Below are 14,601 nucleotides of genomic sequence, written 5' to 3'. Positions count from 1 at the left end.
TTATTTCGTTATTTGTTAAAATCTGATTTTTGACTTACTCTGACTTTAGTTTCATTGTAGAGATTAGGCAATATCTGATCCAGCAGATCTCGGATTAACGAGGGTTTATTATGTGCTGCAGAATTGAATGTGACCAGGGACACTCGACGGACATTCAGGTCAGGATCTTCCATCGTCCTCAAGAAATCCTGGATACAACCTTTGAGAAGAGGGTCAATAGGCTGACTCTGTGTTGACAAAAAAGGAAAAATAACTGGTAAAGACTTTTCCAAACTTTGAAATACACAGAACTGAAATACACTGAAAAAAACAATAGAGAAAACAGTTAATAACAGAATCATATTTATCAATTATTTTTTAAATGAAACCATCATTAAACTATGTCTTGCTACCAGCAGTGGTTGTTGATATAATTGACTGACAATCTATTACCTTTGATTGTAATGTTCTGAACGTGCACTGTCAAAACTGCAATTATGATTGCTTCAACCCCAATTCCTCTTGAATTAGTCAAATTCACTCAGCCCAACAGACTAAGTGACTCTAAAGTAGCAACCAAACATAAACTACCATCTGAATCTCAAATAGCAGTGACACATGGGCCACAATAGCAAATACATTTGCCAACTAAATCTGCAACAGCACAAGCAATGTCCTTATATTAAGTAAATACAGACAAGTCCAATTTAGGTATTTTTAACAGCAGTTCTTAACAAAACTAATTGCAAACGCTAGGATACTGTTGGCAGGTTGTTCAATCAAACAGTGGACCAATGCTGCTTGTTTTGTGTTGCCTACCTGGTCAGATATAGTGAATTTGACTGCAGTCACTACGGTGCTTCTTGTGAATGCTGACTCAGAGGACAGACACTCCTGCAAATATCAAAATCAATTTTCAAATCATTTTCCTTTCATTACACATTGCAAGCCGACATATCAGCTTGAACATCACAGTACATTGCCTTATTGAGAAACTTAATTCCATACTTGAAGAATTAATACACCACTTCATAAACAACCATTCTTAGACTAGCGTCCATCAATACATCAATATTACTCGATTACTCGATATCATCGTGATATCGATTTTGTTGATATAACTTTTTAATCATATCGGAAAATCAAAAATTCAGTATAAGAAAATGATATCGGCAAAATAAAAGTCTGCCTGACAGAGTGTGGTTGGAGCACTGAAAAACAAAGCTCTGTGTCACCAGAAGACAATGCAGGCACTTTTTTGTTCGTCTTATTTATTTACAAAATAGTTCCCTTAAATTGACAGTAGATTTAAACTCATAATTTCAGTTACAAAATGTAGTTGCAACGTCCAAATACATACATGTTTATCACAATGGCTAATTATAAGCATCTGAACTTCCGAAGGCATTGACATTCTTTCTGGTTGTGTGGACAATTCTTTTAATGAGACGTTACATGACCTGTTATGACGTCACTTATCTATAACACATCGCTGTCCATACCAAGTTCCAACCCAATCGGACTTGTACAATGTACTTCAGAATAGGGCTTCGAAAATGCTCATTTAATGTGACGTCATGTGACACATGATGACGTCACCGTGACACAATCTCGGCGGACCATCTTTAGGTGGTGCTCTAGGTGTCTATCAAGTCTGAAGTCGGGCAGATTTATTAAAAATTTCAAATCCTATGGAGAAGATTTGGTAAAGGACAAGGAAAAACAAGAAGAAGAAAAAGAAAAAAATCTTATTGGCAACAAGAGCTGTTTTGGCGGACTTGAATGAAGTGTTGAGTGCTACATACCTTGAGTTTTGGGAGTAATGTCTGTGGATCAATGAGAGTCAGTTTGCCAAGGCATTCTGCTACTACATTCCTAGTTCCCTCTTCAGAACACTCACAATGGTTAAACAGCATTGTCCTGGGAATTAAAAATAACTCTTAATCATGTCACTTAAGAAAAAAAAAATCCTCCAACATGGATTAGTGGTTTGGGCTATAAAAATCTCTCTTCATGTAACGTTACGATTTAAAAAAAAATGTACAAGTAAAACCTACGTGAACACAATTACATCTTATAATTTTTGGTTTTATGTAACAATCTCAAATTTCAAAATACCTACAGAAGAAACTTTCAGAGATTACTTGGTAGTTGTGCAATTACTTTAATGCAGAGGGTGTATCAAAACAGAAAGGTAATCTGAAATCAATCGGCTCATATGTAAAAGTTAGAAAATTATAAAATGTCAAAGTGGTTTCATCTTAAAGGTTGGTTCATGCGCTTTCAATTGATACCATAATTATACCTTTTCACAGATGACTGAGTGCGCTTAATTGTTAAATAAAGGCTAAAAAAAAACAACTCTTTTTCCTAGTTTACTGAAATATGTGGTGAGTAAAGCTGTCAGAAGAATGCATTGTCGAAGCTGTGGACAGTGCAATAAAATGGGGTAGGCCTATGTTGGAGATGTTGTTGCTTAAAACAGTGCCTTATGTTGTCCACAAATTATTCATCATTGCAAAGATTTTGTTTTTCATCACAAACTATCAATGACATATCAAAAATCTGGAAAACAAAGTTTGTAATGGGCAAATTGGGCAAATGCCCAAGCTAATTAGTTTTGAGACACTTTTGCATTAGGTAGTTATCATTTTAATGAGTACACAAGAAATCTTTGAAATGATTGATTTAATCATGGAACACGACACAGTTGTTTATCACAGGGCCATACCATTGTATAGCTGGAGGGGCGTTTTCATGTATCAAAATCATTGAAAATTTAAAATTTTTGACTTGTTTTGACTTTTGGACCGAAAAGTTTTGATTTGTTTTTTACCAAAAAGGTATTTATGAATTACCCAAGCCGATCAAGCATCCAGACTCCAACTGGTCTTAAACAGAGTGTTTAATACCTCTCAAGCACATATTTTTTCTCTTATTTAAGATGGAACCACTTTGACAGTCCACAATTTCTTAACCTTTACGTATTATTCGATTGATTTTGTATTTCCTTTCTTTTGATACACCCTGTATATACCAGTTTATAATTTCTAGGAAGTTGACATATTGATGTTTGATACAGGGTGAATACAAGCAACCTCTGTATTAACACACAGAGCTTCTCACTTCCACATATGTTTCACTTCATTATATAGAACTAAAACCGATCATTCTCCTTACAACAATGTTGCACAAATATAATAATGTATAATATATGCTTACTTATAAATTCTTATTTCCTAACTTACCAAATGCTGGCCACAAATGGTTTGAGGTGATCCACTGCTGTAGGGCTGCTACTCTGACATGCAATGATCTAATCATGACAGTAGAATAGACATTTATAACAAGCTAGTATCTACCAAATTATGAGTCACAACAAACACATGGCGTTTAAAAGTTTAATTGGATTTTTTCTGCAACTTTCCTTGTGCAACTAAGCTTAGAAGGCAATGAATTTTCAACACTCTTAAGTCATCCATGGAGTGGACTAGTTACACGATCTCCATGACTGCATAGTCCTCATCATAGTCCCTGAACAAACAGTACGATCTCAACCTCTCCCATTTTTATTACTCTCTTTGCTAGAAACATCTGCAACGCTGGCAAATACCACTCAGGAATCACACAGATATGCTGCGGCTTTTATTGCAAATTATCAAATCAAATCACAAAGGGTTCACTTTCACTAAATATTAAGACTACACATTTAGTTGAATTCTGGGCAGTTATGGCTGAATGAAAGACCTCTTTTTGCTGGTAATCAAACAAGCACAGGACTGTCAAATTGTACAACAGAGAACTCTTTACTTTTTCCCAACTATCATTCTCATTATACTCATGAGAGAGTTAATGATATGTTGGACCTCAAAGGTAAGCGGGTAGGAAACATACTGCAAGAACTCCCATTATTGGACAAGGTTGAGATGGTGCTATGCTAGATCACCAGTCCAACAGCAATCACTTTGACCAGCAGATATGTTAAGTTGATTTCAAGTGTAGCAATGCCTACTTCAAAGACAAGCACCTTGTTATTATGTTGTGCCCATAGAGAGACAAGCACCTTGTTATTATGTTGTGCCCATAGAGAGACAAGCACCTTGTTATTATGTTGTGCCCATAGAGAGACAAGCACCTTGTTATTATGTTGTTGTTGTACAACTTTATGTACTAATTGTCCATTGACTGGACTCAAGTTGTTTTGAATGAACAGTCATATTTTCTGTGGTGTTTCTAATTATTCCAGGCATTGGACTTCATTCTGATTAACAACTTAAATGGGATAATAATACAAGTTTGGTATTGGAAGATGTGCTAGTACATAGGCTTAAATAGCAAGTCTTATTGTTCATGGTGAGCAACAATATACAAAGTGGATTTCACATTTAATTTAGTAGCACTCACTATTTTTTTAAACTGCACCTTCAAATGAACCAGAATTCAGAAGCATACAGCCTCAATCCTCAAAAAGCACAGGTTGTTTTGGGAGGATTGAGGTGGTTTGTGGTTAAGCTGTCCCGTTTCAATCTCTGAATAGTGAGTCTTGGCAGGTTGATCTTACCTCTTTCAATGAGTGCAGCAGAAGATACTGTCTCTTGGGTTGATTCTCTATCTCATCCAGAACAAAAGGCAAATACTCAGGCAAATTGCCAACACTAACATTCCCTGATACAAACACCAAAAGAGAGACAAAAGCCATTCATTCTCTTGAATAAATCAAGCAACATATCAATAGTCTCAGGTGAAAAGTCTCTTGTGAATAAAATTTGGGCCAATGCATATTTATTTGCAGAAGTATGATGTTTAAATGAAGTATCTATACAGTATCAGAGAGAAATATTATTGCAGCCAAAACAAAATACTGGACAAATGTTCCAAGACAACACATGCACATGTTGGTAAGCATGAGACCTCAACCTGTACATTCAGATAATAGAAGACACCTCCAGCAGAACAGTGCAACACAAATGGTGCATGGATGGTACTAGAACCTTGGCTACTTGCACGTGCACATTTGTACGTCTTTTATGGCTGTGTGAAACAAGCTGCTTTGTTTTGTCTTGTCTACCCATGATACCCTTTTTTGACAGGCCAGTCATCCCTGATGAGTAGAGAAACCGGTACTAGACAGACACTTCCTTGACACACACATTATTCCTATAATATTAGACTTAAGTCTGTGGCTATTACAAGACAATGCTGTAAGCCTGACCCAGTGCAAATGAAGCTGCTGTCTTGACCTCTTCACTAGGTGCCGAGAAGGAATCCACAATAACCTGTTGCAATTCAGGATGTCCACTCAAATCACTGTATTGGACAAAGTCAATTCATATCAAATCAATCAGTACCAAAAATTGATTCATGTTTATAAACTTTTACAAAATTTGTTCGGACACATGTATGCATTTGGAATTATTGTAAACTAGAAATTCACAAACTTACACATGTCGACCGATTTCTCCCAATGAGTACAAAGCAAAAAGCTGCACAGAGTCTGATGACTTTGGATTCTAAGGCAAAAAGTAAAAGAAAAAAAAATAGGCAATACAAAAGTGTCATGAATTATGTGGACAATACTGAAATTAAAGGCAATTGTTAAAAAATTAATATGACTTTAACTTTAGTTTCGAGAGACTAACTTCTAGAAAATAGAACTGTTCAAGTCAAGCCTCTTCAAGATTTTATGACCAAAATTTTTTTAAATTTTTTTATATATTTTTTACCAATTATTATTTGGACACAAATGTCCAAGCTGCACAAGCTTTCAAAAATTGGTATACAAAATTGTCCCACAAGTTATTCTTATCAGTTCTACCCTCAACATTTTATCTTGGCACCCATATCTGACAACGACAAAACAAAACAACATTAAAAACAGAACAAAAGTGCAACCCTATATTTTTGAAATTCAATCACATCTGATGAATCTGAACATGTATTACAACCTGATACAGCCATGCCATACCTTGACATCATTGACAAACTGATTGACAACAATAGCGCCCTCAGATGCACAGGAGATGGTCAATGCTGCTACACACTTAGCAATAGAGTGAAATGCCTGCAAGTAACAAAGTGCGGTAGTATATAGAGATACTTTATCAGCAAAAACTTAGCTAGAGTCATCTGAACAATTGCACAGTCAGATGCAATACAGTCTTCTAGTCAGATGAGCAGATGATACGATGTCAATGACTGAGATTGTCAAGGTAAACATTCAGTTTGATATTGATAACACACTACAATCTCTACATGGTCTCTCTTAATGCAACATGGGCATTATATCAAGTCTATATTATAAATGGACCACTCTGGATTGGGCCCCTAACAGCACATAGCAACAACAAATACATCTTCCCTACCCTAATGCCACAATGAATGGTCTTGCTCTGTATGGATAGTACAATGCATCTTTGGGGTCAATTGGGAACATGAAATCCCTTGATTTAAATCTTTGGCCAGTCTTATTCCTTCCATCTTGTAGTGCTGTCATCAAAATGACTACCTTAAAACAATAATTTGTGGACCCAAACCCCCCACTTAACTACATTCCATCTCACTGGCACACCACTCAAATGAAAGATCTTGTTGTCCCCTTTGATACCACATTTCAGGTTGCAATGCTTGTAGTTCTGAAGATTTCATCCATTTTCCACCTTTCAGTCATGCCACTTTTGCTTGGAATTTCCCAAACCCATATGAACATTTTTCATTTTCTTCTTAAAATTTTCAACTAAAAACTTATTCAACAAAAGGATAATACTTAAATTAAATTAAATGAAAAATAATAAAAAGGGTTTGTCAAAGACTGTTGTGATAACTTATTGGGCAGTACATGTTGTGTGTACAATTTTGGACACAATAGTCAGAACGGAACAACCTCTAAATATTTCATAAAGAAACAGAAAGTTTTAGCCATTCCAGTACACACATCCATATATGTATTTTTGACAGGTGTTGCAGCTGAGGATTAATTAATTAATAGAAACTTGTTAGAAAACTACATGTGACAGAACACATGTACTCAGAATAAGTAATGTCTTTGACAGGATTTCAAGAAACAAACTCAATTTTGAAATGAGGTAGGTGTTGTAAAATATATGTGTGCACAGCCTTTGTAAACAGTACACCTTTATCATTATTACTGCGCTAGTAAATTTTGTTGGGATTTTTATTTGAACATTCTTGAAATATCCCTTTCGTACATTATAACCTTTCTCACAGACATACTTGATCTTTTCAGTATCCACATATCTCCCAAACGTCATGCAAAAAAGTTTTCCATTATACTTTTTGTGCAAATGTAGACCTGAATAAATGCTTTCAGTGATAAGGTCCCTTAAAAAGTGACAATTCCTCATTATTTAAAAACCTTTTGGTTTTGTGAGACTGTAGCCGTACCTGCTTGTGCACTGCATAGGATGGAGACTGAGTATCGGAGGGACTGTAGATGGGAAGTGATAACATCTGTAACAGATCTTGGAATCCCAAGCCAGGAGTGTTAGTAGCTACCAGTGACTGGAAGAACTCTAACATTGCGTGAAGAGCGCCACCTACAATGTCAATATTGAAACTTAACAGTCAGATGTGAAGGGCACTGACACTGTACTTATTCCAGTCTGTCATTCATCTATTCAGTAATCATTGGGTGTTTAGCTGGCTAATGAGAACAAAGTGAGGTTGGCCAGTTTCCTGTCCCTCAACTTTATGACCAATTACAAAGAACTGTTGCACACTCGGAACATAACAGTGATGTTTTACATATTCATCATTAAGACGCTACTAACATATACTACTACTTCATTTCACACTAGCCACTAATTTTCAAATGGTCAACACTACTGAGTAGAAGGGAAAATACGACCTTGTAGAAGTGGTGACTTGATCAGTGAGAGAATGGCAGGCAAGATGGCATCTCTGGTCTTGGCTGAGCTGGATGGGTGAACTTGACACACAGAGGTCAAGAGGTGAAGGGTCAACTGAGAAATATGGAGGTCACTATCACTGATGAGAGGAGGCAATTCAGTCAAGATTCCATCCACCATTGGCATTGTCAGGGCTGATCCTGGTAAGAATCAAGAATTGGGAACACGTTATGAAAACATTCAAGATACTGGAAGACACAACAATGCTTTGTATAAACTATGATTGATTCAACATTGATTTCACTAAACTCAACAAGGAAATGTGTAATTGATATCCAGCACAACGAATGACACTGGATTTGACCCAAAGAAGGCCTAGCCCAGTCTCTAGGATAGTGGGATTTTGCCAACAAGGACCTTGTGCAGGATGCTATAGTGGAGCCTCCAGCTTTCAACCTTGGCAGGTGACAGTGGACCACCCTAAACAGGATTCACACCCTATATGCACATCATCTCTTCAAGTGGAAGTTCCAGGACAAGTCAGCATGCGATTGCAGCCACCCAGACCAGACCAGACCAGACCAGACCATCCCTCATGTGAATGATTGCATGCTGAGGAAGTTCCCAGGGGGCAACAAGGAAATTCTCCTAATGACAGATCATGCTCCGACCTGCCTCACCAACTTGGACCTGTCTCTTTAGGCTACTACGCAGGTCATATGCAAGAAGAAGAAGTAGTTGAGAGGACTTACCGTAACTTTTGAGCAGGATATCTAAGGCTGTGAGAGTGGACAACTTGAGAGCCCTGTGGTTTTTACGCAAGAATGAAGCAAGGATTGGGACTCCCTTTACCTGCAAGACACAAGAGTTAAGACTAGCAGATATTTTTGACAACATAGAAACTAGTTTAATAGATTCTGGACTCCCTGCAAAATTGTCCCTCCGTTGTTATTGAAGAACATTTCAATGGAAGGTGCATTTCTCACACACAAAGACACTAAGTTTTCTACAGGGTGGTTAAAAAAAAGGACACCCACATTTGACAGCAATTTTCACCTATTTTTAAAAATTATTTTTAACTGTCGATTCGTAGCTATTAAAGTACTGTCATTAAAGCAAATGTGACGAAAAAAATCGTCGCATTTGCACATTTTGTCGTTGAGCTATGCTAATTTGAACATTTCATGTGCGAAACCTGTTTGTCCACGGAGGTATACATGTACTCTCAACACAAAATGCATCAAAAAACGCACTAACAATGAAGCCCACCTTAATATTTGAAAGGGCATGACATTTGATTATGTTATGTAATGTTATGCAACATTGAACTTAAGCCGACAGCTCACTGAGTAGATGATCTTAACACTGACATGAATAATTGGACAGCTTCAATCAAAGTTACCAGGGCAAAACATATTTTGGTGGGAAGGTTTTTAAATCTTTATGAACTACGAAAACGTCCAACTTACATAGAATGACCTGTGGACAAGACTGATTTTGGTGACTTGTATTCAAATCAGCATAATATCACTATTTTTTGCAACTTTTACTAAGTTTTTTTACCATGCATGGTTAATGGCCTATACTTTACTACTATGTGAAAAAACTATTTAAAATAAGTTCATTAAGTAGGTGAAAATTGCTGTCAATAGTGGGTGTCCTTTTTTGTAACCATCCTGTACAAGTTTAGCCCTAAACTGGCCACCTACGGGGGCTGTAGCACAGACAAACCAGTGCATGTCTGCAATGTGTTCTTCACTGGCTCTCCTAGGCAGACCACAGAGTACTGACTACAGGTACTATGTTCATATATCACTGACTTAATTTCTAGTATCATCAATAAATTGTGCACACAGCAATGAACTACATCATTTGTCCAACACTCTTACCAATATTGGTGTAATGTCAATCTTGAGTGGGGAGCCAGCAATCATTGTCAAGGCCTTGACGGTTGTCAGCCGTGTTATCTCATTCTTCAGACGATCCAAGAAGATTGGAAGACAGGTGCTTAACTCTGCTTGAAGATGATCACCAAGATTACACAGGACCTGGCCCCTAGGGTGTTGAATCAAAGGATCAAATCATATAGTCATGTTATAAGCGGCATGACAGAAAAAGTAGAACGGTAGGAAAATACTGAACATGGTTCTCAAAGGAAAAGATTGTATCACTCGACTGGGTGTTTTTGTTCAGGTTCACTGATGTTAAAAGTCTTCATCAAGATTTTATTGATGACTAATCTTGATGACCCGTATGTATATTTAGTGACTGCTTAATTTATGCTAAAATACCAGGTTTTTTAAAAGGTAACTTCGGTAGAGACAGGGAAATTACGTCTATCAGCCAAAAAACCTGCAATAACTTCATCTGACTGGTCTTAAGCCCAGTTCATACTCGGCGCGAATGCAAAGGCGAAGCAAATATGATGTCAAGAAATGTTTGCTGCGAAATTCGCCCGAGTTGAAATGTGCTCAACTTTTACGAATTTGCAGCGCGAATTCGCGTTCGCTTTCGCGCCAAGCATCAACCAGGCTTTAGGAGACCATTTTAACTTGCCACTTTGACTGTTTTAAACAATCTATACTAGTGGAGAAATGATGCCAACAAATACAATTTCCATTTGTTAAAGTTTGATTTGCTAAAGTGACACATTATACATGTAACTTGAAGCTTTTGCAAATAAAATAGTAATGTCTCATGAACACTTTTGTAAGCTACGTCAGATCAAAGTGTGGTGACTTCCCGACTAGTGTTTTTCATGTACAAGTAAGGAATTAAGAATTTGTCTTTTTCTATGTATTCAATAATATTTTCTATCAATTTTTCTGCTCATAACTTGAGTTTTGGAAAGTTTTGAACATTATTGGATAAGCCAGCCATGAAATATTGTAATGTCAGTCACGTGTAATGTCAGTCACATTCTCTTTGCGTAATATAATGTAACTCACATTATTGCACACTCTGAAGTAGATCAATCATCATAAGTCATGCATAGCATCTGCTTGCAATAAAAATGGAATATCAAATGCATCCCTAGTTTCCTTTCCATGACGGCAACCTACGTGTCTGCAAGCGGAATGCTGATTCCATACGCAATAAAACTGCCACCTTGTTTGGACTATATATAACAGAGAGAGATTTTGATACAATGTTTCTGAGTGAAACCTAGCTCTATCAAGACGATCATGTTGTTATTGGTGAATGTTCCCTTCCCAGTTATTCATTTATTAACTTTCCCCATGGAGGAGCTGACTATCCATGGCGGCATTGGTGTGATCTATAAGACCCATCTGAACCTCATGGCTATCCCTAGCCCAGTCACAGCCAGCACCTTTGAGAATGCCTTTGAGACTGATCACACCAAGCCCATACTTGTTTTCTGTCTACAGACCACCCCCTTCACAAGCCAATAGGTTCAAATTATCAGAGTTCTTGACAGAATTTGAAAACCTCCTGGTCAAGGCAGATAACATCCCTAGTAAACAAGGCATGCTAAGTGATCTTGCATCCAAGCCCGAAATCTTCCAAATGTCTCACTACCTTGTCTAGTGCTGACCTCCAACAGTATGTACATGTATCTGACCCCACTCACACACACGGACATACTTTGCTGACCCCACTCACACACACCGACATACTTTGCTGACCCCACTCACACACACGGAAATACTTTGCTGACCCCACTCACACACACCGACATACTTTGCTGACCCCACTCACACACACCGACATACTTTGCTGACCCCACTCACACACACTGACATACTTTGCTGACCCCACTCACACACACTGACATACTTTGCTGACCCCACTCACACACACTGACATACTTTGCTGACCCCACTCACACACACTGACATACTTTGCTGACCCCACTCACACACACCGACATACTTTGGACCTTGTTATTGCCTGCCAGGGTCTTGACTTGTTTCATGATTGTGTATATCAGAATCTGATGTCAGACCACCATGCCATCCCCTTCACACTCAACCGCAAACAAAACTGATTCTCCAAGAATTCATTCAGTACAGTGTGACTTTCTTTCTATGGAGTCTGATGAAAAGTATGTGTTGTCAATGCTAATCTCAAGCGCTTGCTAATCTTCACAATGTCCACCACGAGGTCGATTTTTGTTATTCCACCATTCAAAAAATCCTTGACATTCAATGTCCACTGCGAATTCTTGATCGCACACTACGCAATGGAGCACCCTGGTTCAATAACAATATTCATGAAGCAAGACGAATCAAGTGATGACTTGAGTGGAAATGGCAAAAGACCAAGCTGGATATTCCTCAAGTGGATTATCAATCGCAACTCACTGTACTAGCACATCTCATCCAGACTACCAAAGCTACATACTTCAGAGAGAAACTGGCCGCGAGTAAAACTAAGGTCGTGTAAAGATCTTTGTCACAACTTTGGCCATTTCTTTACCGCCAAAATTGTTAAAATGTTATCTGAGCTGATTGTACATGTAATTCACAGCTTGTTACGTCACAATCCAATGATTCCAAGTTTCTATTATTCCCTCAGATATTGCTCTGTCAAATATTGATTGGGTTGATGACCAGCAGACACAGAATTGTCAGTGGCACACCCAAAAACTATTGCTCTCTTGATCCTATGCCTACCTGGTTGCTAAAGGCTATTCATGTCCTTGTCCCATACATTACTTACATTGTTTAATTCCTCATTATCTACAGGCACTTTTCCATGTTCCCTTTGTCAAGCCACTGTTCCACCTTATCTAACATTCCTTTCCTCTCCAAAATCTTAGACAAGGTGGTTCTGAGCCGTGTCAATGATCATGTCAATGGCAACCATCTCCACCAGACATTGCAGTCTGTTTACATGTTCAATCATAGCACTGAAATGGGTCTGTTTTAAATTTAGGATATTGCACTGATAATTCCTCCTCAACTGAAAAGTGCAAATGTTGCCACATACATGAACAAAAAAAGAATTACCTTGATTTGATTTTACATTATTTTCGTAATGCAAATACATTGTACAAAAATGCATTCCATGTATGTTGCCTACATTGGGAAGTTGGGTACATTTAGAATTCTGTTATATTTTAGTTCTTCATAATATTCAACCGAAACTGCAAGCAAGTAAACATATTGATTATACAGTATTATATTTTTATATTTTCAAGGAAAGATACAAGTACACCAAAGGTTAAACGTTGAAAATTTTAATAGTTTTACTAAATGTTTAAAAGGATTAAATGTAAAGTCCCATCCTTAATCTGTTGTGCATTAAAGTTAAAGAGAAATTTCAATTTTGTGCAAGTGTTTTGGTGGGGGTTTTTTTGGCGTCTTTTTATATGATGTCAGTCAGAGTAAACAGAGTGCCCTTTTAAGCTGAGGATGGACAGGAAAGATTGATGTGTTTGTATCACAAGACATGTTCAGGTCCATCTATTGTTCATGCCAAACTAATAAATGTTGAATGTACTGGTTTTGTATCTAGATTAGACTCAACTGCCTGCAGGCTGTAAAAATGTAACGTCAGTCACCGTGGAATTGCCAAATATAATATTACTTGCAGCTGATGCATCCACTCAAATAACAAGAGCATACATTTCCTTGTGCATACAAGATACACTGCATTAAACTTCTAGAACAATGCAGAATAGTTCCTATAAGCTCCAGTCATACACGATGTAATTGGTAAGTACTTACATGCATGAGATGGCCCTTTCTTTCACCTCTTGATCAATGTCAGCAGCTTTCAGTCTCATTAATGTACAGTTGTACAGATCCAACACGTAGGCACTGTAGTCAAATGTAGTCTCTGTATCTGATCACAATGAATAAGTCCAAACCAAAACTTGCTTAGAAATATCAGTGTTTCCCTACAATAGATAAAGACTTCAATAGCTCAAATATTACGATCTCATCGCACAATGGCCAAGAAGTTGCAGCCCAATTAAATATCAACTTGGCCATCAGAACGTTGTCAAGTCCATACGTAAAGCAGCCAACGTCCACTTTACAAAGTGACGAAACATTCACTTAACAAACTGACGATTTATGGGCTCCGTGCCAAGTACCCCTTCAACGACCAGAAAAGGAGAGTTGGAGGTGACCCAGACTGGATCCCGATCCATCCACTACGTATTTCGAATGATCCTAAGTACTGGTGACGGGGAATAGTCTGGGAGACCATTGCAAGTTAAATTTGAACGTATTTGCATGCCCATGACGCCTGACGCTCAAGCAAAGACACTGTGGCTAATAGCTTTGGCACATTTAGGAAGTCATGCATACATTTAGGAAGTCGAGCGAACCAGTACGCCATAGTAAGCACACGCCGTCTGTCCCATCCCGGGGCTCTCAAAAGTGGTAAAAACGCACCCTCTTTGTTGGCGCATGGAGCCAATAAATGCCACATAGGTTGATTCTAGGGGATGATCGTAGGTGAATTACATGGAATGTATAGGCCTACTGAGTGGCCTACTCATGACAGTCAGCAGTTGGAAAGTCAAACCCATGAAATAAAATATGCAATTATTTTTCACAAAAAGATTCTTTGAAAATATTATATTTTTGCCTTGATGAAGTATCGGTGTTTTATAATGATAAACCCAATCACTTTAATCTGTGAGAATATGGAGACAAGCAGCAACTTACTGAGTGGTTTGATGACCTTGACAATAGTCTGTGTGACTAAGAGAGCTTCAGAGGTGATCTTGTAGAAGGAATCACCAACTGCTGAAACAACTGGCTGTATACACGCAAAGCAC

General features: G+C 37.9%; 1 protein-coding gene across 1 annotated transcript in view; it reads right to left on the bottom strand.

Moving 5' to 3' along the window:
• LOC119725298 (cullin-associated NEDD8-dissociated protein 1-like) overlaps nucleotides 1–14,601 on the bottom strand; it is a 45,081-nt gene that overhangs the window by 11,118 nt on the left and 19,362 nt on the right. Inside the window, exons 16-29 of the mRNA XM_038196674.1 lie at nucleotides 14,489–14,582; nucleotides 13,538–13,655; nucleotides 9,734–9,899; nucleotides 8,597–8,696; nucleotides 7,844–8,044; nucleotides 7,381–7,532; nucleotides 5,945–6,040; nucleotides 5,422–5,489; nucleotides 5,192–5,286; nucleotides 4,541–4,644; nucleotides 3,228–3,295; nucleotides 1,785–1,899; nucleotides 799–873; nucleotides 39–227 (exon numbers count right to left, since the gene is read on the bottom strand). Coding sequence (XP_038052602.1) covers nucleotides 39–227; nucleotides 799–873; nucleotides 1,785–1,899; nucleotides 3,228–3,295; nucleotides 4,541–4,644; nucleotides 5,192–5,286; nucleotides 5,422–5,489; nucleotides 5,945–6,040; nucleotides 7,381–7,532; nucleotides 7,844–8,044; nucleotides 8,597–8,696; nucleotides 9,734–9,899; nucleotides 13,538–13,655; nucleotides 14,489–14,582 — 1,641 coding nt within the window. The remainder of the gene's footprint in view (nucleotides 1–38; nucleotides 228–798; nucleotides 874–1,784; nucleotides 1,900–3,227; nucleotides 3,296–4,540; nucleotides 4,645–5,191; nucleotides 5,287–5,421; nucleotides 5,490–5,944; nucleotides 6,041–7,380; nucleotides 7,533–7,843; nucleotides 8,045–8,596; nucleotides 8,697–9,733; nucleotides 9,900–13,537; nucleotides 13,656–14,488; nucleotides 14,583–14,601) is intronic.

This window comes from Patiria miniata, unplaced genomic scaffold (assembly GCF_015706575.1).
Source record: "Patiria miniata isolate m_02_andy unplaced genomic scaffold, ASM1570657v1 HiC_scaffold_19, whole genome shotgun sequence".
NCBI lineage: Eukaryota > Metazoa > Echinodermata > Asteroidea > Valvatida > Asterinidae > Patiria > Patiria miniata.
The sequence above is the reverse complement of the archived record's forward strand: the minus strand, read 5'-3'. Positions and strand labels throughout refer to the sequence as shown.